Genomic DNA, 25,015 nt, shown 5'->3' with positions numbered 1-25,015 from the left:
AGGGTTGTATGTATTTTTATATGGTGTATCATAAAAAAATAAAAACAAAAAATTTTGTCAAAAAATTAAAAAAATTTTTTTTAGGGTGAACAACCCTTATCACTTAAGGGTATGGAAAATAGATAGTAGCCGATTCTCAGACCTACTGAATACGAATATAAAATTTGGTAAAAATCAGTCAAGCCGTTTCGGAGGAGTTCAAGTTCGAACACCGTGACACGAGAATTTTATATATTAGATATATATCATCATTCATTTATTCCTATGTCGCCAAGATGGGGGCAGAGGGCGTTCATAGTCGTCTCCATCTTGAACGGTCTTGAGTCTCGCGCTTTACTTCGCTCCACGTCAATCCAACTGCCTTCACTTCTGCAGTGATCGTCCGCCGACAGGTTTGCTTTGGGCGGCCACGTCTTTACCTTCCTTGAGGATTCCATTCTAGGGCTTACCTCGGTATGTGATCAAGATCCCTTCGGAGCGTATTGCCAGTTCCTCTTGCGGCGTTGGAGACTTTCTCAGGCTAGTATATACCGAGAATGCGTCGAAGACAGTTGTTAAAGAACTTTTCTTTATGACTGATGTCAACTTGACTCTAAGTCTTCGTTAATATATGTGTGAACAAAAAATACCGTCATTAGTTTAATTTTCTGTAATAGGAATAATCATATTCAAGATATATGCAAAATAAATAAAAAATCTTTTTTAAATTAACTCAAAAGCTATATTTGGTTGATTATGGTTTACAAACAAAATATTAAAATTTAGGTTATCTTATTATCTCGCTTGTAAGATCTTCTAACCAATTGGTTAGACATAGTAGATTCATTATCAACTCTTAATAAATATTCATTTTATTAATTTAAAATAACTGAAAATTTAACAACAGCGCGTCGTTGGCAGCGGTATTAGTTACGAAATATAATTGCGAAATAATTAAATGATACATTCAAAAGTAATACACAAAAAAATTAAGTGAAGTTGAAAAATGTACAATCACAAGAGAAAATAATAATAATTTATATTTAATGGAATCAGGCGTTACCTTGCGGAAGTCCATTCTAAGTAAGAAAAGGACCAATATTTCGCCACTTCCGCACATGCAGTAGTAGTCGTACAACAAAGTGCACCGCCTGCCAGCCCGCTGACAAATGCGCATGCGGCAAACAATGCGAACTACACAACTGCCACCGTCAAATCACTCATCACATGTTTCACCCCTCCACGGGGCATCTTCAGGAGTTATGTTATACCGATTAGTGCCAAACACAGAGTCAAGCACTATTTGGGTGTTGAAGTGAATGTTTTTTTACCTTATGTATATACGATAGACGCCTTCTACAGGGCATGTGTAGCCACTAAAGATAAAGCGGGTTGGCAACCGTGTGATGTTATAGTACGCAAAATACATTGCTGACTATCCTCTGGAAACTAACAAGCAGTGGCAACCCTGAATAATTAATATCAAAATATTTTTTATTCGTATAGGTTCTATAAGCACTTTCGATTCGTCACTCAACATAAACACCATGTATAATACTGTTATAAATAATTTTGGATGTTTTTGCTGATAAATAATACATACACGCTTATATGTGTGTGTGTGCATGTGTGTGTGTCTATGTAAACAAATGTAAATATCTATATACATATATGTTCTGTCCATTTTTCTTCTTTCATTGTTGTCCTCAATTGTTAGGTTCTTTTCTGTTTTAGGTAGTAAATCTGAAATCTATTGTCCCGGTAATTAATACATAACAATGTATTCTAGAAATCAAATTGATATATATATATATATATATATATATATATATATATATATATATATAAATGACCGCAAGTCTTAGTTATATATAAAGAGATATCAATATAGAAGCATTAAACTATGTATGCTCTCAATAGGAACTAACGTGCAGCCGGCAAGTTAAATCCTATAGGAGCGTATCTCACAGCGTTACGTCACGAATTTTAATCCATATTCAACGGTTTTTAAGCTTCATCGCCCGCGCGAACGTGAGTCGGAACAGAAAATATAATTTCAATATCATTGTAATGCATGGACTTCTGATTATATTTAAAATAGTGCAATATTATTTTGTAGATTCAACATCGCTATGTAAAATAATGAAATCTTATAATCTGTGATAGTATAATATAAAACTATTCAATCCACTGCTGTTATCTATCTAATATATAAAATTCTCGTGTCACGGTATTCGAACTTGAACTCCTCTGAAACAGCTTGACTGATTTTTACCAAATTTAATATGCGTATTCGGTAGGTCTGAGAATCGGCTACTATCTATTTTCTATACCCCTAAGTGATAAAGGTTGTTCACACTTAAAAATTTTTTTTTATTTTTTTAACGAAATTTTTTATTTTTATTTTTATATGATACAGCATGCAAGAGTACATACAACCATAAATTTTCACCCCTCTACGATCAACCCTTATTTTTTATTTGTAAATTAAAATATCAATTTTTTTTGCAAAACAACGTTTGCGGGATCAGCTAGTTACATATAAATCTTCATCGCCATTGTTAACATTCTATCTGTAAGACGTCTATGACGACGTGCGACGTGCGTTTAGAACTGTGACGTTTTTGAACGGTTTTATTTAGTTCGACCCGTACGAAATTTGTTTATTTGGGTCAAAATTAGAAATTGAAATTTAAGCACCTTTCCGTTGTCAGATTGATCTGAAATTTGGTACACACATTTAATTTAGATGACAATACAATATAATAAAATCAATAACATTATAAATATAAGATGGCCGCCGGTACAAAATGGCGGATTACATATTTTCCCTTAACCCCCTCAATATGGGTATCAAATGAAAGGGCTACACTAGTGAAACACGATGATTATGTCAAAATTTAAAATTCATGATAGACGCTGTTCCAATATGGAAGACTAGGTACATATTTTTCCACAACCACCACAATATGGGTATCAAAAAACCGTTTAACTTAAAAGTTTTTAAATGTATTTATGTCGACCGGGGTTGCAAGCGCGCGCAGAGACGGACATACTTCGCAGCGCAGTGCCGTACTCGACACAGGGCCGCACTTAGCAAACCCCACATGTTCACTGGACATAAACCCTCTGTGATTTCCAGAAGTCGTTTGATCCTATATACGCCTATTATGGGGAATATATACTGTAATCGACACTCACGGCAGGTGGATTTGCGGTCCCATTGTTGTATTATGGTACGCAGAAGACTATGCTGCGCATCTTCTGGAAGCTTATTTTAAAGCTGTGTGAATTCTGTATAATTAATGCATAGTGTTAATTATATATGACTGTATACTGGGAATTGAACCCACGACCTACGATCGCAAGATATCTTTTCGGCGAGGATTGTGACCAGTGGGCGTCAGTGGACTAAAACGACGTGACAAAATAATTTAATGACATTATACTGTCTATTGTCACGAAAAAGCTACTTTTATAATAATAGAACGCTAAAATATTTTACAAGCATATGTATTCTTTTATGATTTATGATAAAAAAAATACAAGTTCCCGTACTCCTGTGCTAGAAGTAGACTCATGTGTTTAGAGTCAAAATCAGGATCATAATTCGATAATTAAAAAAACAAAACATGTCAATAAAATAAAAATACAGATACAAAATATAAGCTTACAAGATTTTTAAATTCTTAATTTGAATACAACATTTTTAATTTAGATATTTTTTTTTATACATATTTTATTAATTCAATAGTCAAAAGCTTCCATTAGACGTAAAAAAAATTGGGTATCTATAAATATATACGTGTATATTATTAACCACAGAATATAAATTCAATAGGGTCCTAAAATTTATATAAAATACATTCTGTGGGATGGTTCCGCGAAGTACCAGCTCCAAACTTTGGACTCCATACAGAGCCAAGAGGCTAATCAGTAACGTTGCTTTGATCAGCACTGAGCTTCAAAGCTTGGATCATCTGCGAAAAGTGGTCAGTTTATCATTATTCTACATCCTACATTTTGAAGAGTATGTAGCGGAATTACACCTAATAATTCTACAATCTCCTTTCTTTCATCGGACAACAAGACTGTCGGATTCACGATATCCCTTCATGGTTGAAATATCTTCTATCCGCAATAATCGTTTTGCTAATACTTTTATAGTATGAACAGCCAAGGAGTTGATAACTAATGAACCTTCGATAAAAGAGCGAAAAGGTTTCGTCTAGACAAGCAAGTTCTATCGTAAACCTCGTCATCACTTATCATCAGAGAAAAAAAAAATTCTATGACCTAAAATTGTTAAAGAAAGTTCTTTCTTTGTCAACAGAAGCAGGAGGGTTCCGTACCATGGAACTCAGGATCACACCGCGGGTAGTACAACGTGGAAGGAACGTAACTATGGCATGTATACATGAAGTGCACGACAGTGAAATATACTCAGTACAGTGGTACAAGGGTACCCAGGAGTTTTACAGATATACACCTTTAGAAACACCAACGACTAGGGTGACGCCTGTTAACGGAATTAAAATCGATGTGAGTATATCTTATTTTAACATTTATTTCAACTATGATATATATAGTACTTATTCAACCTTTATCCGGTTCAAAGGAATTCTCACTTCCTTTGATCCGAATCTAAAATTAGTTCTTTGTATTAAATATTTTTTATATATAACTGTTAACATTTGAAATTCGAATACTATGTTTAGATATGTTATTAAGACAGACATACAAATACATTTTATTAAGATTGGTTTATAGTGACCTGCATATAGCGTCTTCTGATGATCTCACTTACCTCATCTGTCCAATTTGAAAATGGACGTTCTTCTCTTTTTTGTATCTCACTGTGATTATTATCCCAACTGCAAAGCGTGTCAATTATGATATATCTCCTATAGATATCTTTGTGTGGTGCCTATACCTTGCAATTGGCTTCTATGGGTTTAAAAGAAAAAGATGATATAATAGCCTGAATCAAGATCCTAGCTAACCTAGCAATGTCACTTAAATCGATGTTTATTATGAATGCTGGTAAGGACATTCATTCTTCAAATAAGCGAATCCAAGGAGGCCAGAAAGACAAACTGTTCTTGTTTTACTTTGACTATGGATTCTCAAAGAAATCTAGCTTTCTCAGGGATGTCTTTATTTAGTATTGAAAGACACCGTTCAAGATATAAAGATGATGACGTGATGGATTTTAGTAGACATCAACCAACGTCCTACTTTAAAATAAAAATAGAATAAATCCACTACCATGCGATCTCACTGAATAGTACTAAAATTAAATGATGTATATATAAACTGTGCCATGTTTAACAGAGAATGAACTCGAACGAAACTCACGTGGTGTTACTACGCGTGACGCCGAACCTCAGCGGGAACTATAGCTGTGAGGTCATTCAGAACGCTCACACCTTTCCACATTTTACAGCTGCTTCCAGGCTAGATGTAGTCGGTAAGTTGGAAACAATTTTAATAACTGTGTTCCAAATTTAAAATTGAGTATATCTTAGATTAAGACTCGAAATTATCAATAAATATCGGCCTGCTTCCAGCATCTTTTGAGGACCTTAACAAGGTTTCTTTTTTAAATGCCCCACGTAATTGGGGACCTCCCGTACATTTTCTTGTCTTGGGTACTGGGTGACAATTTTTTCAAAAAATTTAGTCCATTTTAAATTTTCTTTTTTCGCTTTTCTATCGTCTTTCTTGAATTCTCTCACTTCTTTTCATTCAATTACCGTTCATACATCTCCTCGTTTGTTTGTCCATTTTCTACTGGACTACTTTTATTACAATTTTCATTTTAATATTTTGTTTATCTTTATTTTTCTTTAACGAGGTTGTCTTTCCACCTTGTAAGCGAACTGGTATCTACTTTGGAATATTAAGGCTTCAACCGCCATTCACCGACTGCTATTTAATTTTAACAATTTTATTATGACAACATATACTTAAAATAAATGAATCATAAAGTTATAAAATCGTATCTAAAAAAAGTATATGAGTTATTCCGAAATGTCCACATATATGTGAAGGTATATCAATCTTTACAGTACAAAATTCACGTCGGCGAAATAAAAAGTTTTGCGAGGATTGTATTTATGGCATTATTTTGCGTACGTATCCAATAAGTTAGGAAGTAACTGCAGAGTCTCAGCTAGATAAAGGTACTAACGTTTGGGTCGCTGCTATTCCGGGTTTTATCTGCCTGGTAATGCTATTTTTACGGGACTTTGATTCAGATAAGACCAACATTTGCAATTATATGATGTTTTGTCGGCAAAAATCCAAAGTGTAGCGAGTTTTAGTCGGTTTACTTTGGCGATGTCTTCTTTACCTACTAGCCTGTTTATTTTACATTCAAGTTCCGCATGCGAAACTTTAATACTTTAGCTTCGCGGCGATGCGAAATTGTTTTAGTTTTGACACAATTCAAAAATAGGGCAAAGTGTGAAGTAAAATTAATAATATTTTTTCAACGCTTCAACGAAAAATATTTACAACTATAACGAAAAGAACTTAATGAGACGTTGTGTTAATTTTAAAAATCGTTATATGTAATTTCCTCCGTGAGAATTCCATTCCTGAATAGTTAAGATTTTTCAATATTTTATAATTAATTTTTCTTCTTCCATCCTTCACATAATTTCGCATCCTCTCTTCTTCCTTCCTTCACTATATCTTTCTCTCTAACTTTTATTTATTTCTTTTCATAGCTCACTTGAGTCGATATTCCATGGAGTAACCTGCTGAAAGGAATTCCTAGAGAACCTCGCCTCATACTAATACTTACTACACGCTTAGGATAACGACTCAATCGTCTTACCTGGCTGATATATATATATAGTTTTCAGTTGAAAACGATTTCAGGACCTTATATTGAAATGTCCTAGAGATTTAAGGTTATAGGTGACGGTATTTATAATTAATAGGTGACACACGCATCCGAATCGTTGTAACTTACGACAGGCATCACAGAAGGGCACAAAGTCACTTAGGGAGCGATGGAGGGGGCTATACTCGAGGTTTCCCTGAGAGATCGAATCAGGAATTATGACTTCTGCAGAAGAACCAAGGTCACTGACGTAATTCGAAGGATTGCTCGTCTGAAATGGTAGCGGGCGGGACACATAGCTCAACCAATAGCCTTTGGAGCCGAAAACTCATATGAGCAACCATTAGCAGGTAGACGCGGTGTGAGTTGGCTTCCCATTAGGTGTCCTCGACATATTCAAGGCTAGAAGTCGCTGGATGCAAGCAGCGCAAGACGGTTACCGCTGCGATCTTAGAGGCCTATGCATTGCATATGCATCAATCGCCTCAAAAGAAGAAGTATATTTCAATACCAGTTATCGCTAAGTTGTGTTTAAGTTATTGGTGCCGTATTTAGTAAAAATTGTATTGGTATACATATGATCAATTTCACCTTAAAGCAGCATTGAATCAGTTATTCAAATAGGATTGTTCCTAACACGAATATATAGGATTATGTTGTATGTCACAACCTATATTTTCTAATACATAAGTTACAATACCTTCTTACGTGCCATCAGGATATTTAACGAGATTCCCTCTAATATAGTTATAGACTTATTCCGCACCAATAATTCTGTGGTGAGACAAACTAAGCTAATATTTTTTATGACTAAAAAAAATGTTTTAGTCCTATTAAATTAAAAAACAAAATATTTAATGGAATCAGGCGTTACCTTGCGGAAGTCCATCCTAAGTAAGAAAAGGGCCAATATTTAGCCACTTCCGCACATGCAGTGGTAGTAATGCAACAAAGTGCACCGCCCGCCTGCCCGCTGATAAATGCATATGCAGCAAACAATGCGAATCACACAACTACCACCACGTGTTTCATCACTCAACACGTGTTTCACCCCTCCACGCGGTATCTTCAGGAGTTAAATGTTACACCGATTAGTGCCAAACACAGAGTCAACTCTGCGCCTTATCTTACTAAAAATCAAATTTTTTTATGATACGTTGTTGACATACCCTAAAGTCGAACTTAACGGTTTGACAAGCTCATTTTTGGCGAGAGTCGCCAAGATTTTGAACGACCTGCTTGGGTCTATTTTTTCTGATGAGTTGAACTCTGGAGCCTTTAAGAGTAGAGTGAACAGGTTTCTTTTAGAAGGGCGTGTACCACCTTCGTCTTCATCTACACTTTCCAAAAGGTGAGATGGAAGACAAACGCCTATTCCATTATATTAATTAACAAAAATAATACAGTCCGTATTATTTTAAAAGACTATGTTTTTTTGACATTTAATTACCCCGAAGACAACGATTCCTTCGGAAGTTAGTGATATCTTTAAATAAGTAATTAAATAAAGTAATCCTTAGAATACAAAAGTTCTTTGACTTTTTTTAAATCAAGCAATAGAAACTTTCTAAACATTATCTGGAATTATTTTGTTGAATCGTATATATTGTTGGAAGGAAGATTTGATAACTCGATGAAGTCGAGACTTAGGTAGATGCCATTTGTTTTTGTTACTGGTATTTGCGTAAATCACACTTTTTCGGGTATATCACACTTTTTGTGTATATCACACTTTATGTGCACATCACACTTTTTTGAGTAAATCACACTTTTTCATGTATGTCACACTTTCTGTGAAAATCACTTTTTTGGGTAACTAACATTTTTTGTATACATCACAATATTTCGTGTAAATCATACTTTTTTTGGGCACATTTTTGTGTGCATATCATACTTTATGTACACCACACTTTTTCAGTATATCACACTTTTTGTGTATAGCACGGTTTTTATGTAATTTTTTGCGTAAATCACACTTCTTTGTGCATATCGCACTTTATGGGAAATGTCAATAATGTTTCCTGGACATACATATACTGGACACAGGTAAAAGATAATATAATTAACAATATTTAATTTAAATTTCCTCAAAGACTCAAAAATCTTGTTTTCGTTAGCAGAATTACCCCACAGTATTATGCTATAATACGTTACACTGTGATATTATACGTGAAGTCATGTACATATAAAACTAGCTGTGAAAACTTATAATAAAAAAACCTAATTGTAATTACTACTTACAAAAATAATTATCCTACCCTGTGAGCCTAAAGAATATATGCTCATTGACTATATAATTTATCTTTATAACATAAACATTTACATTTAGTCATAACATAAACATTTAGTCTATATAACATAAACATTATTTCAGCCTATAGATTTCCATTCGGACCGTTTAGAAGCGGACTACATCCACTATTTTTCGACTACTATAAAATATAATCTGTGCCTGACACTACACTGTAAAGCCTTTTTTTAGTTGCAAATCTATAATCGGCTATTGAGTAAGGCTTTTCATGACAATGAATAAAAAATGACCATATTATTGTCTTAAGACCTTATATAATAACCCATACCCCGAAATAACCCATATGCGACATAGAATCGACACGGAATGGTGTATCTTAATGTTTAACAAAAATCCGTACATTCACTTAGATATGTATATATGTATAGTAGAAGTACACATACGAATTAGTTTGAAATTTTTTTTTCTTCATCATAAACCCTGTTGCATTCACAACGTTCCACTGAAAATGAAGGGAGCGAGACAAAGGGAAATTCTTACGAACTAACTTCCTACGTGCGGAAATTTACCTTACAGTTTTGGTATGCGCTTAGTTTAGAAGCTTTGTAGAAAGTTCGCTGTCTCCAAGTCAATTTGCGTTCGTTGTCAATCTGAAGTAGAATTAGATATCTAATAGGTGGGACGTCTGACTTTATTATCAACTGTTAAATGTAATTTTATTTAACACGGTTACTGCTGCCGTCATATTAACCTACACATACCTTGAAACGTGTGCGTAAAGAAAATAAGCGTTCTATCTCTTATTGCGGCAGCAATATCTCAGCCAAATTTTACTCACAAATTTATTATTATTTATACCTAATCTGTTCGTATGATTTAAAAATCTAGCTACATATTTATGTATTAAATATTTAATGGAATCAGGTGTTACTTCGCGGAAGTCCATCCTAAGTAAGAAAAGGACCATTATTTAGCCACTTCCGCACATGCAGTGATAGTCATGCAATAAAGTGCGCCGCCCGCCAGCCTGCTGATAAATGCGTATGCGGCAAAAAACGCGAATCACACAACCGCCACCGCCAAACTACTCAACACGTTTTTTTTTTTTTGTTTCGGTGGGGGAAATCTTCCGGTATTCAAGATGCCCTGCCTCTGGGGGAAGGACAGGGGTATGTGGGATTCCTACCCACTAAACCCCCCCCCCCCGGTGGTCGCCCTCTGCGCTAAACGGGGGACCGCGGTATCTCCCGGTCAGGGATCGCCACGCGGTCTTCCCTTGCGCCTTGCTATTTTTCGATAGCCCGTCCCGGGGTATGCGTGGATACACTACCCCCGAAACCGTCGTGGTACTATTACGATGGTTTGGGACCACGTCGAACCATCGTCCGCCTCAGAGTCGCCGAAGCTAATGGGAGTTTAGGGCCCCCACCCTAAACTCCCGCGACTCCGAAGGCCCCGTTCATGGTAGGGGAGCACCATTCCTCGGAGGGCCATCGCGAGGCACGTCTCTGCGCTGACGGCGTCGTGTCCGAGCGGGATCTGTCCTCTGCCGATCCCGTTCGGCTGCCTCCTTCTGGACCATGACGGTCTCACAAAAAGAGGCCACGGCCCTCCACGCCGATGACCCACTCAGCATCGCCGACACGATTGCTGGCAAGGAAAGGTCCTGTCCGATCTCGTCCGCCAGAATCCGCCGCTCCGACTGCCACGCCGGGCAGACCGCAAACGTGTGCGAGGCGGAATCCTGGGCGGCTCCTCCGCAGTGGAAGCAGTTCGCCGTCGCTTCGCGACCAATCCTACACAGGTAATCACCAAAGCATCCGTGCCCGGTGATCATCTGCGTAAGCCTGTAGGTGAGCCTTCCGTCTCGTCGCTGCATCCAGGCCTCTAAGACGGGCAGGATCGCCCCAACGACGCGTCTGCGCGCATAGCGCTCTTCCGAGAGCTTAGCGCGCCACGTCGCAAGCGCCCTGCGCCGTTCCTGCCGTCTGACCGCCTCGAGCACACGGTTCGGCTCGCCACCGCCGTCTCGGCGGAGGGTGCGGACTTGGTCGTAGACCCTCGCATCCGACTCCGCTAGAATGTCCAGGGGCGGAAAGCGCGCCAGGACTGTCGCCGCCTCGAACGATATCGTGCGATATCCGCGTACGATCCGTATGGCCATCCTCCGCTGGACGCTGTAGATCTTAGTTCTACAGCATCGAATCGCCAGCCTTTTTGCCCACACGGGCGCCCCGTACAAGGCTACGGACTGTACGACCCCTGCATAGAGGCGGCGGACTTCCTCCGTGGGTCCCCCGAGATTAGGCAGCAGTCTATGCATGGCACCCGCTATCCTCTCAATCCGGGGGACGAGGCGATCGAAGTGCTCTTCGAAGCCCCAGCGGCTGTCCAAAGTGAGGCCGAGATACTTCATGTACCGCCCCACCGTGACATCGTGCCCACCGACGCGAACGCGCGAGTCGGGAGGTTCCCTCGTTCGAGGCAACCGGTGGAACCATAGCGCCTCGGTCTTGTTTGGCGCTATTTTCAACCCCAGCTCGCGTATTTTAGCGACGACGACTTCCGTCCCAAGCTCGGCGAGCTCCCTGGTCCTCTCGAAGTTGTCTCCGCTGGCGACTACCAGCGTGTCGTCGGCGTAACAAACGACGCTCACGCCGGCGGGGAGACTGACTTGCAGAACCGCATCGTACGCGAGGTTCCACAAGAGTGGTCCTAGGACCGACCCCTGCGGCACCCCGCGCTTGATCTCCCTCCGGTTACTCCTTCCGTTTTGGTCCATGTACACGATGTACCTGTCTCGCAAGTAATCGCCGATGACGCCTCGCAGGCAGGGAGGGACCTCATGCTGGATCAGTCCCTCCCTTATCGCATCCCAGGGCAGTGAGTTGAAAGCGTTGACGATGTCGAGGCTTATCGCCAACGCTACACCACCCCGCGACACGGCCTGCTCCGACAAGGACCGAACGCGCATGATCGCGTCGACGGTCGAACGCCCTCGACGGAAGCCAAACTGGCTGTCAGCAAGATCGGGGCCGACGCGAGACAGATGCTCGCCGATACGAGCGGCAATTATCCTTTCGAACAGCTTGCCGCACTCGTCCAGCAGGCATATGGGACGGTACGCAGAGGGAGATTCTACGGCCCTGCCTTCTTTCCTCAAGAGGACCAATCGTGCCTCCTTCCAAGGCGTGGGGAACGTGGCTCGGCGGAGACAGCTCGTGAAAAGCTCCGCTAGCTTACCCCCCAAAGACGCCAGACTAAGTACCCAGACCCGACCCGGTATTCCGTCGGGCCCCGGCGCGGTGTTTCGCGCTCTGAGACGGCTCACGGCTCGATCCAGCTCCTGCGCCGTTACCCTCGTCTCATCCGTCCACTCCCACGGCTGTGCCGGGGGGTGCGCGGAGGGACTTGACCGATCTTCCGGAAAAAGAGTATCTACTACCCTCCTCAGAAAGACCGGTTCTAAGGTCTCCGTCGTCGGGGGCATCCATGGCCGGAGTTTTCCCAGCACTATTCGGTATGGACGCCCCCACGGATCCCTGTCGAGTCCCTGCAGGAGCTCGACCCAACACCGAGCCTTGGCGCCAGCTACCGCCTTCTGCAACGCCTTTGTAGCCGCCCGGTACTCCCTGTACAGTCTGGCCATCTCCTCCTCCGGAGCTTGCCTTCGCCTCCTTCGGGCTCGGGTGTACCGGCGGCGGCTCAGCAAGCAGACCTTGCGGAGTTCCGCAATTTCCGCCGACCACCAGTGCACCCCCCTGCGCTTGGGACGACCGGCCCGGGGCATCGACGCGTCGCAAATTTGCGTCAATATCTCCCGGAACCAGTTCGCTCCCCTCTCCGGTTCGGACAGAACCTCTTCGGCGTTCGGCCAATCGGCGACGCAGGCGGCGGCCTCTAGCCGGTCTTTGTCTAGCCGCTTCAAACACCAGCGTCGCGTAGTGCTGCCGTCACGGCCGCCAGAGTCAGCGACGGGCCTGCGGATCGCAACATCGAAAACGATGTGGCGATGGTCAGAAAGAGTGACCACCTCCTCTGCAACCCGCCAGCCCGAAAGCATACGCATTGCAGAGGGAGTCGCCCATGTTAAGTCCACGACCGACTCCCCCTGCCAGCGCACGCATGTGCTGACGGATCCCCTGTTGACAAGTCGGAGATCCAGTCCGGCCGAAACTACTCAACACGTGTTATAACCCTCCACGGGGCATCTTCAGGAGTTATGTTACACCGATTAGTGACTCTGTGTTTGGCATGTGCGGAAGTGGCTAAATATTGGACCTTTTCTTACTTATGTATTAAAATCAGTAATATATCAATGCGTTATTGATTGAAAGATAATTAAAACCTACAGTGTCTGTGAGGAATGTGACCTCACGTCGAAATGGAAAGAAACGTTCTTTTAGGGTTTATATGAACTTTTTTTTATGGCCCCCGCTATTAGGAGCCTCTCGTACCCCCTATCTAGTTTGGGACAGGGACTTTATTTACGCATAAATTTTTCAGTTTTATCTTTATTCGACACTCACTTTCAGACTTCTCAATTTCTTTATTCTTTCCTTTTATCCTTTACAATATCTTGCAATTTTTGTTCTTTCATTCCTTCTTGCTTTCATCGACTTCCTTTCCTCATCTTTTTTACTCTTAGGTCGACGAGATACATTTTTATTTTCCAATCTTTATCTTTAATTTTTGATATCACAGATTTGTTTGGATTTGAACTTTTTAATACATTGCTAGACTTGTCTTATATTCTATTATTATTTGATATTATACGAACTTATAACGCAGTTACCGTGTTAAAAGATTTTTCTGTTCAATATTATCTCGATTTTATTAACTATTTTATTGCAACAAAAGTAAAGGTAAATAAATAAAAATACATAATGAAGTTAAATTTATTATTTCGCGAACATTCATGACTTTAACAAATATACGAACTTTTAGATCGACTATGAAATTTCAACAGCGTGACTGAATACGGTAAACGTCTGTTAGTTATGACATTTTCATTTCCCTGAGATCATATATCAAATGCTATCGGAAACCTAATCTATTTCATAGTGTTACATCATTATATAAAACATTTTTCTTTTAATAAATTAAGAATTCGAAGTTTAAGTTAAACTATAAGTTTAATAATTTAAACGATTCGTTATAAAAATGTTAATATATAATGGTTTATTTTTAAGTCAAATGCGTTAATATAGGATTGATTTATAATTATTTAAATCCATCCAAACACCAGATACAAAGCATTATTTTAATAGGATAGTGCAGGTAATATAGACATAATTATTTTCCGATAGCAAAGATCTGTTCATGTTTATAATGTTACAATTAAACTCCATTATAGAAATATTTCGTATGTTACATTATATCACTACATATAGTAGTATATAATATAGTCTTGTCTATATCTTTATAAATGCTTCATAACATTAGTAACACTATTATGGACTTTTGGGTACAGTTTTAAAATACGCTCATATGTAATGTAATGTCAATGTAATGTCTTTTGATTATTCTATAATAAAGTTAAAATCTATTAAACAAATAATTTAAGAAGTTGTCTATCATTGTAAATGATTTTTAGTGATAATAAATAGTGAGGATGAAATAAGTATGTAGTGAATATATAAAAAATATTATTTTTCGATTTTCACAAATTAAAATTCTACAAAAAAAAATATAATGGCTATTTGTTCCAATGTGTAAAATTAGCTTGATAATATATATATTATCAAAATATATATATATGTATATGTATATATATATATATATATATATATATATATATATATATATATATATGTTTAAGTTAAATAAGCGTTTGAAGCCCGGACTAAATTTCGTCTGGCAAACTCTTCATGTAAACATTGCAACTGGTGAAACCAAAAAGGTTGAGGAAGTCAGCACGTCCAAACCAATGTTCGAAAACTTTTTTCGAAAATTTTTATCATTACCATTTATCATATTAGCCATAGGACATCCACTGCTACTCTTCAAGTTCCCACTGGCCTCCCACACAGATTTATAATAATATGCTGCATTTCCTGATTATCGTTATGAGGTCATCTGTTCATACTGTGAGTGTATATCCTACGTTGCGCTTGTCGGTTCGTGGTCATCACTCCAGTATCCCAAGACCCCCAGCTGTCATCTATTTTGCGCACTAACTTTTAATGTTATATTACAATATTTTATGTTTGCCTCATGCGCATTTATCAGCGGACTGGCGGGCGGTTCACTTTGCTGCATGTGCGGAAGTAGCTAAATATTGGTCTTTTTCTTACGTTATATTATAAGTTATTCCATATTTGTTAAACAGCACCCAATATCCTAAAGATATTGCAAACATTAGGTACATGGGGCATTGGATATTCTCCAAATACCTGCACAGGCTTAAGCTCAAAGAGAAACTCTCCTGCATATGTGACCCTGCGGTGGACCAGGCAGTGTTACTTGTAATCACTTGCTGTCTCGTATTTATAAATGTAAGAGAAGACTCTGAGCCAGAGTTAGGAAGAAGGGTGAAAGGTTGCACCATCGTCTCCCAATTGGGAAATAAAGAGTGTCTCCACATCTTGGAGATATTGCCAAAGAATTATAAAGGAGTTAATAAGTTAAAATGCAACGTAGTTCAGGTAAAAATTATGACAAGATAACGAATGTTTAAATAGAATGAAGAAAATAGATTAATAATATAACTAAAACGTGAGAGTACTGAAAATAAACAAAATTGTAAAAACTCAATTAAAACTGTACTGTGATATACCAGTAGGGAAGGAAGCAAGTAGCAAAGGAAGATAGGCGAGGTATGAATGGAATGTAAATAAATGGTAAGAGAATAAAATAAAATGTGCAGAATGGAAGAAGAGTAATAGAGATTGTGAAGGATGGAAGAGCAGAGTTCTACGATAGATGATACGATACGACAGGCTCGAGAAACGGGGTCACTAAGAAAATTACCAGGGTATCATATATTATACATTATCTTAATTAAAGTGTACATAGTGTATTGTATACTCTTTTTGTTCAGGTATTGGAGGTCTACGTGCAACAGAGCTCAGGATTTCCCCGCCAGTGGTGCAGCGCGGTTCCGACGCAACCCTCGCCTGCCTTTACGAGCTCACCGAAGCTCCTCTGTACTCCGTGAAGTGGTACAGAGGGCGACACGAGTTCTACCGCTATTCGCCAACTGAACAGCCGGCAACGAAGATCTTTCCATTCGCTGGGATTAACGTTGATGTGAGTATTACAATTCATGCGCTTAATATAACTTTATTTTGGCTCATTAAATTGTTATTTTTACAAGTAATGATATAATTAAAAAAATGTACCTAGCCACCTAAGAGTAATAAAATGATGGAAGGAAGGCGATGAAAGCAAGAAGGAATGAAAGAACAAAACGAAAGATATTGTGATGGAAATAAGATAAGAATAAAAGAAATTGAGAAGAATGACAGTGAGTGAAGAATAAAGATGAAAGATCTTAAAAACTTAATTGTAAACAAAGACCCTGATCCCAACTAATTAGGGGTACGAGAGGCCTCCAATAGCGGGGGCCATTAAAAAAAATAATGATAAAAAACTCTTAAATATTTGCCTAACTTTAACACAGATATGTTCAAATTTACACTAAATATTGATAAGAATTATTATTATAAATATATAAATAATTTTATTTATAATGCAAATATATGGCTTGTGTTCGTTAGTTAACCTATCTAAATATTATTAAAGAAAAGTTGCCAGTATTTCGATATTCTATAGACTGCATTTTGGAGAGTATGCGTTGAAATTACACCAAATAATTACCCCAGGTCCTTTCTTCCATCGGACAAGGCGCACGAATTCACGACATCCACACACAGTTGAAATTACTTCCGCCCGCCCTAAGCGTTTCGCTTATAATTTTATCGTTAATAATCAAAGAGTGAAACAACCTATCGGTGTCATTGTTTCCAGCTAATTACAACTTAGTAGTTTGAAGACAAGAGTGAATAGGTTCTCCTAGACAAGCATGTAAAATAGTAGACACTTAACATCAGACGATACAGAGGTCAAATGCTTCGCCTATAAGTAGTAAAAAAACTAGATAGTTTCCACCTATGTTCTGACTCATCACGATGTCTTTAAAATTATAAAATTTAGCGGCTTCGAACTTGGTACGTATATAGTTTTAACTAAGTAGACGGCAGGTAATAACGCTATTTTAACAAATAATAGTTACAAGTGAGGTTGAGGGAGCATTCATTAGAAAGGTTTTTTATTAACCTATAAAAGCCTATAAAAATTCGGCAAATTTATTTTATTTGTATATATAGATCTTCTAATATATAAAATTCTCGTGTCACGGTGTTCGAATTTGAACTCCTCTGAAACGGCTTGACCGATTTTTACCAAATTTTATATGCGCATTTAGTAGGTCTGAGAATCGGCTACTATCTATTTTTCATACCCCTAAGTGATAAGGGTTGTTCACCCTTAAATTTTTTTTTGACGAAATTTTTTGTTTTTATTTTTTTATGATACAACATACAAAAATACATACAACACTAAATTTTCACCCCTCTACGATCAACCCTTATTTTTAAATTGAAAATTAAAAATATTTTTTTTGCAAAACAACGTTTGCGGGATCAGCTAGTTACATATAAATCTTCATCGCCATTGTTAACATTCTATCTGTAAGACTTCTATGACGACGTGCGACGTGCGTTTAGAACTGTGACGTTTTTAAACGGTTTTATTTAGGACAGTTTTTCTATATATTTTCCGCTACACTAATCAAGTGGGAGACCTTAATCGACAAATATAAGTCCCGAAAATAAGACAAGGGAAAGAGTGTTTAAAAGAAAAAAAAATCCATTTTGTGATCGTAAATTTAGTCCGAAAATAAAATATAAAACAAGCACAAATATAAACAGGCAATTTATTCAACCGCAATAATAGAGCATAACGATATAACTTGACACGCTGGCGTGGCAGATATCATAAATGTAATTGCATCAGCTGAATAAGTACAGAGTACACAACGTTGAAGTTCTCTTGTGCTTACCGCATAATAAACATATGAAAAGTTTGCACGAGCAAAACTTTCGAATAACAAATACGATATATTCTCTTCTCTACATCTCGTCTATATAAAACAATGGATGTCATTCTGAAAATAACAAACGTTAAATTATTCATGAGGCTGTTATAATGATGATAAAAACAAAAACGTATAAATAATATATATAGATATATATGTATATATGCGCAATAGATATCTTGAGACAAGAGTGAGGTTTCTTCTAGGCAAGCATGTACCATCGTAAACCTTTCATCAGGCTAGCCAGGTCAAACGCTTTGCCAATGAAAAAAAAAAAAATTTCCATCTGCATACTCATCACGATATTTCTGAAACCATAAAGTTTATAGGCTTCAAATGTGTTATAAATATTTTTCTTGACAAGTAAATAGCAGCTAAGGACGTGTTCGATATTGTATCCGAACGTAACACTTTTTATTTGGACTTGAGTGCGTGTATCGGAACGCACGGCGTCTTTCACCGGCTTCTAACAAAAGACGATCTTTTTTTTTTGGATCTACCATCAACGGACATTTTACAAGTGTAACATATTTGATTTCTTAACATTAAATAATTAACTAAATGTACTTGTTTTATATCTAAACCCAACAGAACGTATTTCAAAAAATTATACCTGCTAGATAGGTTGAGAAGGCTTTCATTAAAATGCCTATTTTTGAACTATAATTATATAATATACATAAAAATTAGCCAGATTTATTTTGGTTCGTGTATACGGATTTTTCTCTTTACTCTACGCCACATTAAGCGAACGGAAGACTATAATCGGCACGCTAGGCAGGTTGGAGGCTGCTTCTAACTGTATCTATTTTTAATCTAAGCCTGAAATCACGATTATTCTGACTTAGAAAAAAATATTTACTATTTAGAATTACCAGTGTGATATTTAATCAAACAAGATTTATTTAAGACCTCTGTTTCATTTCTAACGTCTTAAGATTACTTATTTATTGCTTCAAAACACAAAACAGATATCGTGGAAGATTAATCGTAGGCTTATTAACAATATCTACCCTCGTTTGGATTAATTAAATTCTGAGTACACTTCAGTTCTGATTGTCTTGTTTTAAGGAATAGCTTGTAAGGTTATATCTGTTTATTTTTTTAATTTACTTAAAATCACAAAGCCCAGGCCTAAAGTATTGTTTAATTTTTGAACCGGACTGTTATTGCAGCCTAAATGGCATTTACAGATGACTTTTTGGAAGCCTCTTACTCCTTTTCTTCATTATCTATTACATCTTTAATGAAATCAGGCGTTACCTTGCGGAAGTCGATCCTAAGTAAGAAAAGGACCAATATTTAGCCACTTCCGCACATGCAGTGGTAGTCGTGCAACAAAGTGCATCGCCCGCCAGCTCGCTGATAAATGCGTATGCGGCAAACAATGCGAATTACACAACTGCCATCGTCAAATCATTTAACACGTGTTTCACCCCTCCACGGGGCATCTTCAGGAGTTATGTTACATCGATTAGTGCCAAACACCAAATAACTAATCTATTTCATCATTTATGACAGGGATTTATGTTTCAAATAATTTTCAGTAATCTTTTGTTTATTAGCTCTCTTCTGTCATTCTTCACTAGTTCTTTTACTATATCTTCTTTCATTCTTTACATTTTCTCTTCACTTTTTCTTCGCCGCATACTTTTAGTATGACAACTTAATTGACAATTAACCTTCCTGTACCCGCGCTAAATAGAGTAACACGTGTACCCGCGTCGGTCTCTGGCACGAACGACGCTCAGTTCACCCAAATGTGGCCCCCACTCAAGGTCACACGTCACGTCAATTTCAAGGTCGTATGAAATTAGGCAAGTACTAGAAAGTTCATTAAACTATCATTATTCGTTCTTTAAAATCGAAAAATCATTCTGTCGGTCTCTCAGACGGATGCGCGGGTATAGGAAGGTTAATAATTTTTAGTCCTATTTCTATTATTATTGGTTCTTATTACACAATATTAGATTAAGGATTTGAAGTGACAGGACGAAGAGTGCATTGATCTTTAGACCTATTTTAAAGCAACAAAGGAGGGGGACCCGCGCTGTAGCCTTGGCTCAGGCCACCGAATTGAGAGGCCGTCGTGCTCTTAAATCACTTCGGTGAACGCTGCGTGGAGGTACTAGGTGCAAAGGACTCCACGAGGTGACCTCAACTTGGACTGTCATTTGTTCACATTATCCCATAAGCAGTCCGACATAAGGGCAGGTCAAACCTCGGCTTGGATAAAATTAATGTTGGAATTATTTTCTTTTACTACTTACAGCCATTTCTTTTAAAAATTTTGTAATGGTTCAACTGAAGAAGGATGAGAGACTGAAAGAAAACGCAAGCTTCCCTCCACGTTCATTATACATATATATTTAAGAACATTTGTTAAAGAATTCGCATAAAAGCCTTTCAACTTAAGTGAGATTTCTTTCAAGTAGAGCTATGTGAGTTTCAAACCGGCCCTGGTCTTAGAAGTACCCAATATTGATATTTAAAAAAAAAAAAAAATTATAATTTTCGCATTTTTCCGATCATCGTGTCAGCTGGTATACGCCCACTGATCGCATGTCTATTGAAGTATTTTTTTTAAATTTTCTCTTTTTTGAGCCCTTTCGTTCAACCCTTATCAAAGTCTTTATTAACATAATAATTTATTCACATAATTTTTGTAGTCCTTCACTAGATATCACATTCCCTTCCATACATTGCCACACTTCTTTCGTCTTCTCTCCCGAGTTTTTAAATTTTACGTTTACTATTTTCATCCTTTGTTTAAAAATCTATTTATTCTTATTTATTTTCTTGCTATCTACACTGCACATAATTTACATTTCTATTATCAGCTATTTTGTTATTATTTTCTATTATTTTTGTTATTCTTCTTCTATTTGTATAACTCCAGAAAGATCTAGCGAAACTCCACTTTACTCACCAGTGAGACTATGTTCTCCTCTTCTGTTCTCTGTGCTAACCAAGGTTGCTATTCAGCTCCACGCCAAATACAGGACAGCTCTCCAAAGATTTTAGCGACTTTCCGCGACTTGGATTATGTTATCGGTTCAACTAGTGCGAAACCTACCCTTGTCATTTCCACCGGCTCTGGTTTTTCTCAAGACTTTATTTTAGTGCCAAAGTTAGAGACTAATCGGTGTAACATAACTCTTAAAGATGCCCCGTGGAGGGGTGAAACACGTGTTGAGTAATTTGGCGGTGGCGGTTGTGTGATTCGCATTGTTTGCCGCATACGCATTCATCAGCGGGCTGGAGGGCGGTGCACTTTATTGCACGACTACCACTGCATGTGCGGAAGTGGCTAAATGTTGATCCTTTTTTTACTTTTTTTTTATTTTTACTTATGAATCTCAAAATACAGATTTAAATACTAAGTTTAGATATATTAGTTGTCCATGTATTGTTTCTTAATTAACAAAATTTTATTGTTGTGGAACAGTAATTTATTTTAAAACATGTTTTTGACAATTGCAAATGATTATTATTATTTTTGTAATTAATCTAATTATACATAATGTAAATTTAATTAACGATATACCAGTTAATTAATCCAAATTTATTTCATAATTTAACCAACTGTTCACAAAGCAGGTTCACTTCAACGCCTTCGAACAATATTCCATAATACAATGTTATTGTGCTCGTTTGGGTCCTTTGTTACAGTGACGTTTAGATTAAGCAATTAATGAATAATCCGCTTTTTGTTAATGGTGTGCCCCTTTCGACGACTAAGACAATACAAATTGCGACTGTGAGTGACTAATGTTGTGATTTTGTTAAATTTAAATTATTTTGTATGAACAAAACTAAAATGACTTCTTTCGTTCTTAATAAGTCATAAGAGATATGATATTCGAATAAATATCCTGATGATTTTGCATTAGAATGAATTGTATGTGAATATATGAATGTTTGTCTGTATGTCCTTTATATTAATCGTAAACTATGAATTTGTTCATGTGATAATCTTTAGCAAAGTTGTTGTACATGAGTTCGCAAAGGTTTCTAAATTAGGATAACTTATTTTCAACAGATGTTGCCACCGTCATTACAATAAATTTCATACAGTTCATACTGATTTGAATTAAAACGATTTGTTTTTCCTACAAATTTATTTAAGTTAGTTATTTTATTAGTTGTTTGAGATTATCGCTGGTTCTTCCTAGATCGGTGGACGCTAAAATCTCACGTAACTTTGAATTGATGTAAATAAAAGCCACCGTGAGAACTCTTTTTGAATTCTACTCAAGGCTTACACAAGTTGACACTGTCATCTTCTTCATTTCAGTCGTAGAACATCTGCTGAATGGGTCTTTTCAATATGTTCATTATAGAATAATCAATTTAAGAATTAAGATCACCGACGCTCGAATAATTGCCTGTCTGAAGTAGAACTGGAGGCAGCGAGGATAGTAGGGGTAGAAAGGTTCTCGAGTGGCAACCACGAGGCATTCTTATTACATATTTAATCTTATTAAGATAGATTTATTGAAATTAAAATAAAAAATGTAAAAATCTGAGAAACAAATAGATGTACATGAGAAAAATAAATAAACTATATAAAGCTGTGATGCTGCAATAGAAAATACAACTGAAGTGTTTAAGGATGGATGAAAGGAATGAAGTGATTGAGAAAGGAAGATGGAATTAGGGAATGATAGAAGGAAGAAAAAAAGATGGACTATGGAAGACGAGGACGAAAAAAAAAATTGATGTGAAAAATTGTTAAGAAATAAAAAACCCTGTTTCCAACAAAATAGGGGTGGAAGGAGAGGTTCCAATAGCGGAGGCCTCAAAAAAAGGCGGTAGATGCGGCGTTGTAACGCCATTACTAGGTTGACCGACTACATAGTTAAGTAATATAGTCGCGCGTAGTTCATTAGTCTGCGCAGGAGTGGTTAACGCAGTAATATTTATAGGTCTTTGCCTTGCAGAGGGTATTCATGGGTTGAAAACAACAACGTGAATTTATTGTAATATTTGATATAACAGTCATAATTACCATATTGACACGAGACTCTTCAGTATGGTACGGGTCGAACTTAAGTACGCTTACTGGTCTAAGGTCTCTACTTAGACCACAGTTGGCAGCATCTTAGACCTTAGTTTGAGTGTCATGTGGCATGTAAGCATCAAATTGAGGCATATCAGTCTTGTAAACTTCTTCATTGTTATCATTTCAGTCGTAAGACTTCTATAGCTGTACATCGGCCTCTCTTACATTTACAATAACACCGTTTGGAGGCAGCTAATATTCAATGTTTTACAATGACCTTAACACAGTCATCTGTATATTGCCTTTGTATAATGAGAGATTTTAATAATATAATGGTCTTTAATTATTAGAATGATGTAATAAATATTATGCACTGTATAATACTGTTAACAAACATAAAGGTATTTTTAAATGGTTTTATTTAGTTCGACCCGTACGGAATTTATTTGGTTCAAAATTAGAAATTGAAATTTAAGCACCTTCCCATTGTCAGATTGATCTGAAATTTGGTACACACATTTAATTTAGATGACAATACAATATAATAAAATCAATAACATTATAAATTTAAGATGGCCGCCGATACAAAATGGCGGATTACGTATTTTTCCTTAACCCCCTCAATAAGGGTATCAAATGAAAGGGCTACACTAGTAAAACACGATGATTATGTCAAAATTTAAAATTCAAGATGGACGCCGTTCCAATATGGCGGACTGGGTACATATTTTTCCACAACCACCACAATATGGGTATCAAAAAACTGTTTAACTTAAAAGTTTTTAAAATGTTTTTATTGTTTTGAACATGGAAATTTATTATTTATTTTTTCAAATCAATTTAATCCCTTTCAAAGTATTTACCGTACGATAAAACGATTTTGCTAATAATTTTACCAATAATCGAAACAGTATCAATCATTTTCTTGATAGCCTTCAATACCTTCTTCCATTCGGTTTATATCACCCTAATGTGTCGATACGGCGTCCTGCATTGGCATTTTGATTTTGTGAATAGAAGTCCCAAAGAGCCAAATCGCGTTACGGTTGTTGCGGAATGATATCAGACGTTTTTTAACGCCTTTAAGCGTTTGAAATTATAAACATTCTTCAAAATAATTTGGGACCGTCAGACAGATTCTTAACAAATATTATAGACAGTTCTACCAACCTAAGAAAAATTACCTGCCTTCCTAATGCCCGGAGTTTTATATTACAACTTCAAATTACTTATTATATCTTAAAATAAAATAACATTAACTAATATATAAAATTCTCGTGTCACGGTGTTCGAACTTGAACTCCTCTGAAACGGCTTGACCGATTTTTACCAAATTTTATATCCGTATTCAGTAGGTCTGGGAATCGGCTACTATCTATTTTTCATACCCCTAAGTGATGAGGGTGGTCTACCCCTAAATTTTTTATTTTATTATTTATACAAATTTTTTGGTTTTTATTTTTTTATGATACAACATACAAAAATACATACAACCCTTAATTTTCACCCCTCTACGATCAATCTTTATCTTTAATTTGTTAATTAAAATTTTTTTGCAAAACAACGTTTGCGGGATCAGCTAGTATTTAAATAGAAATATAATCACAGAAGGGATAATCTGGGCTTAATATTAAGATAAACATTAGTTATTTCGTTAATTCAGTCAACTGGCCTCTTTGAAGGAGTTGTTGGACTTACTTTGGCCTTTAGATGGAGGGTAGACGTAAATTATGATTAATGATAATAGGGCAATAAAGCACTTGGCTAGCCCTGTCTCTTTAAACATTATTTATGTTACGGTCTCAAAGTAAAGTCTTTTGAACTTAG

At 37.3% G+C, this 25,015-nt stretch overlaps 1 protein-coding gene across 1 annotated transcript in view; it reads left to right on the top strand.

Annotated features, from left to right (window-relative positions):
- The first annotated feature begins 4,332 nt into the window (after nt 1-4,332).
- Nucleotides 4,333-25,015, top strand: part of LOC137926505 (uncharacterized) — a 47,264-nt gene continuing 26,581 nt past the window's right edge. The window contains exons 1-3 of the mRNA XM_068770123.1: nt 4,333-4,521; nt 5,314-5,449; nt 16,126-16,334. Coding sequence (XP_068626224.1) covers nt 4,333-4,521; nt 5,314-5,449; nt 16,126-16,334 — 534 coding nt within the window. The remainder of the gene's footprint in view (nt 4,522-5,313; nt 5,450-16,125; nt 16,335-25,015) is intronic.

This window comes from Battus philenor, unplaced genomic scaffold (assembly GCF_028537555.1).
Source record: "Battus philenor isolate CCGP_79_NKW_IND1 unplaced genomic scaffold, ilBatPhil1.0.hap1 SCAF_10, whole genome shotgun sequence".
In the NCBI taxonomy this organism is placed as follows: Eukaryota; Metazoa; Arthropoda; class Insecta; order Lepidoptera; family Papilionidae; genus Battus; species Battus philenor.
Note: the sequence above shows the minus strand (reverse complement) of the source record. Positions and strands in the feature narration are given on the sequence as shown.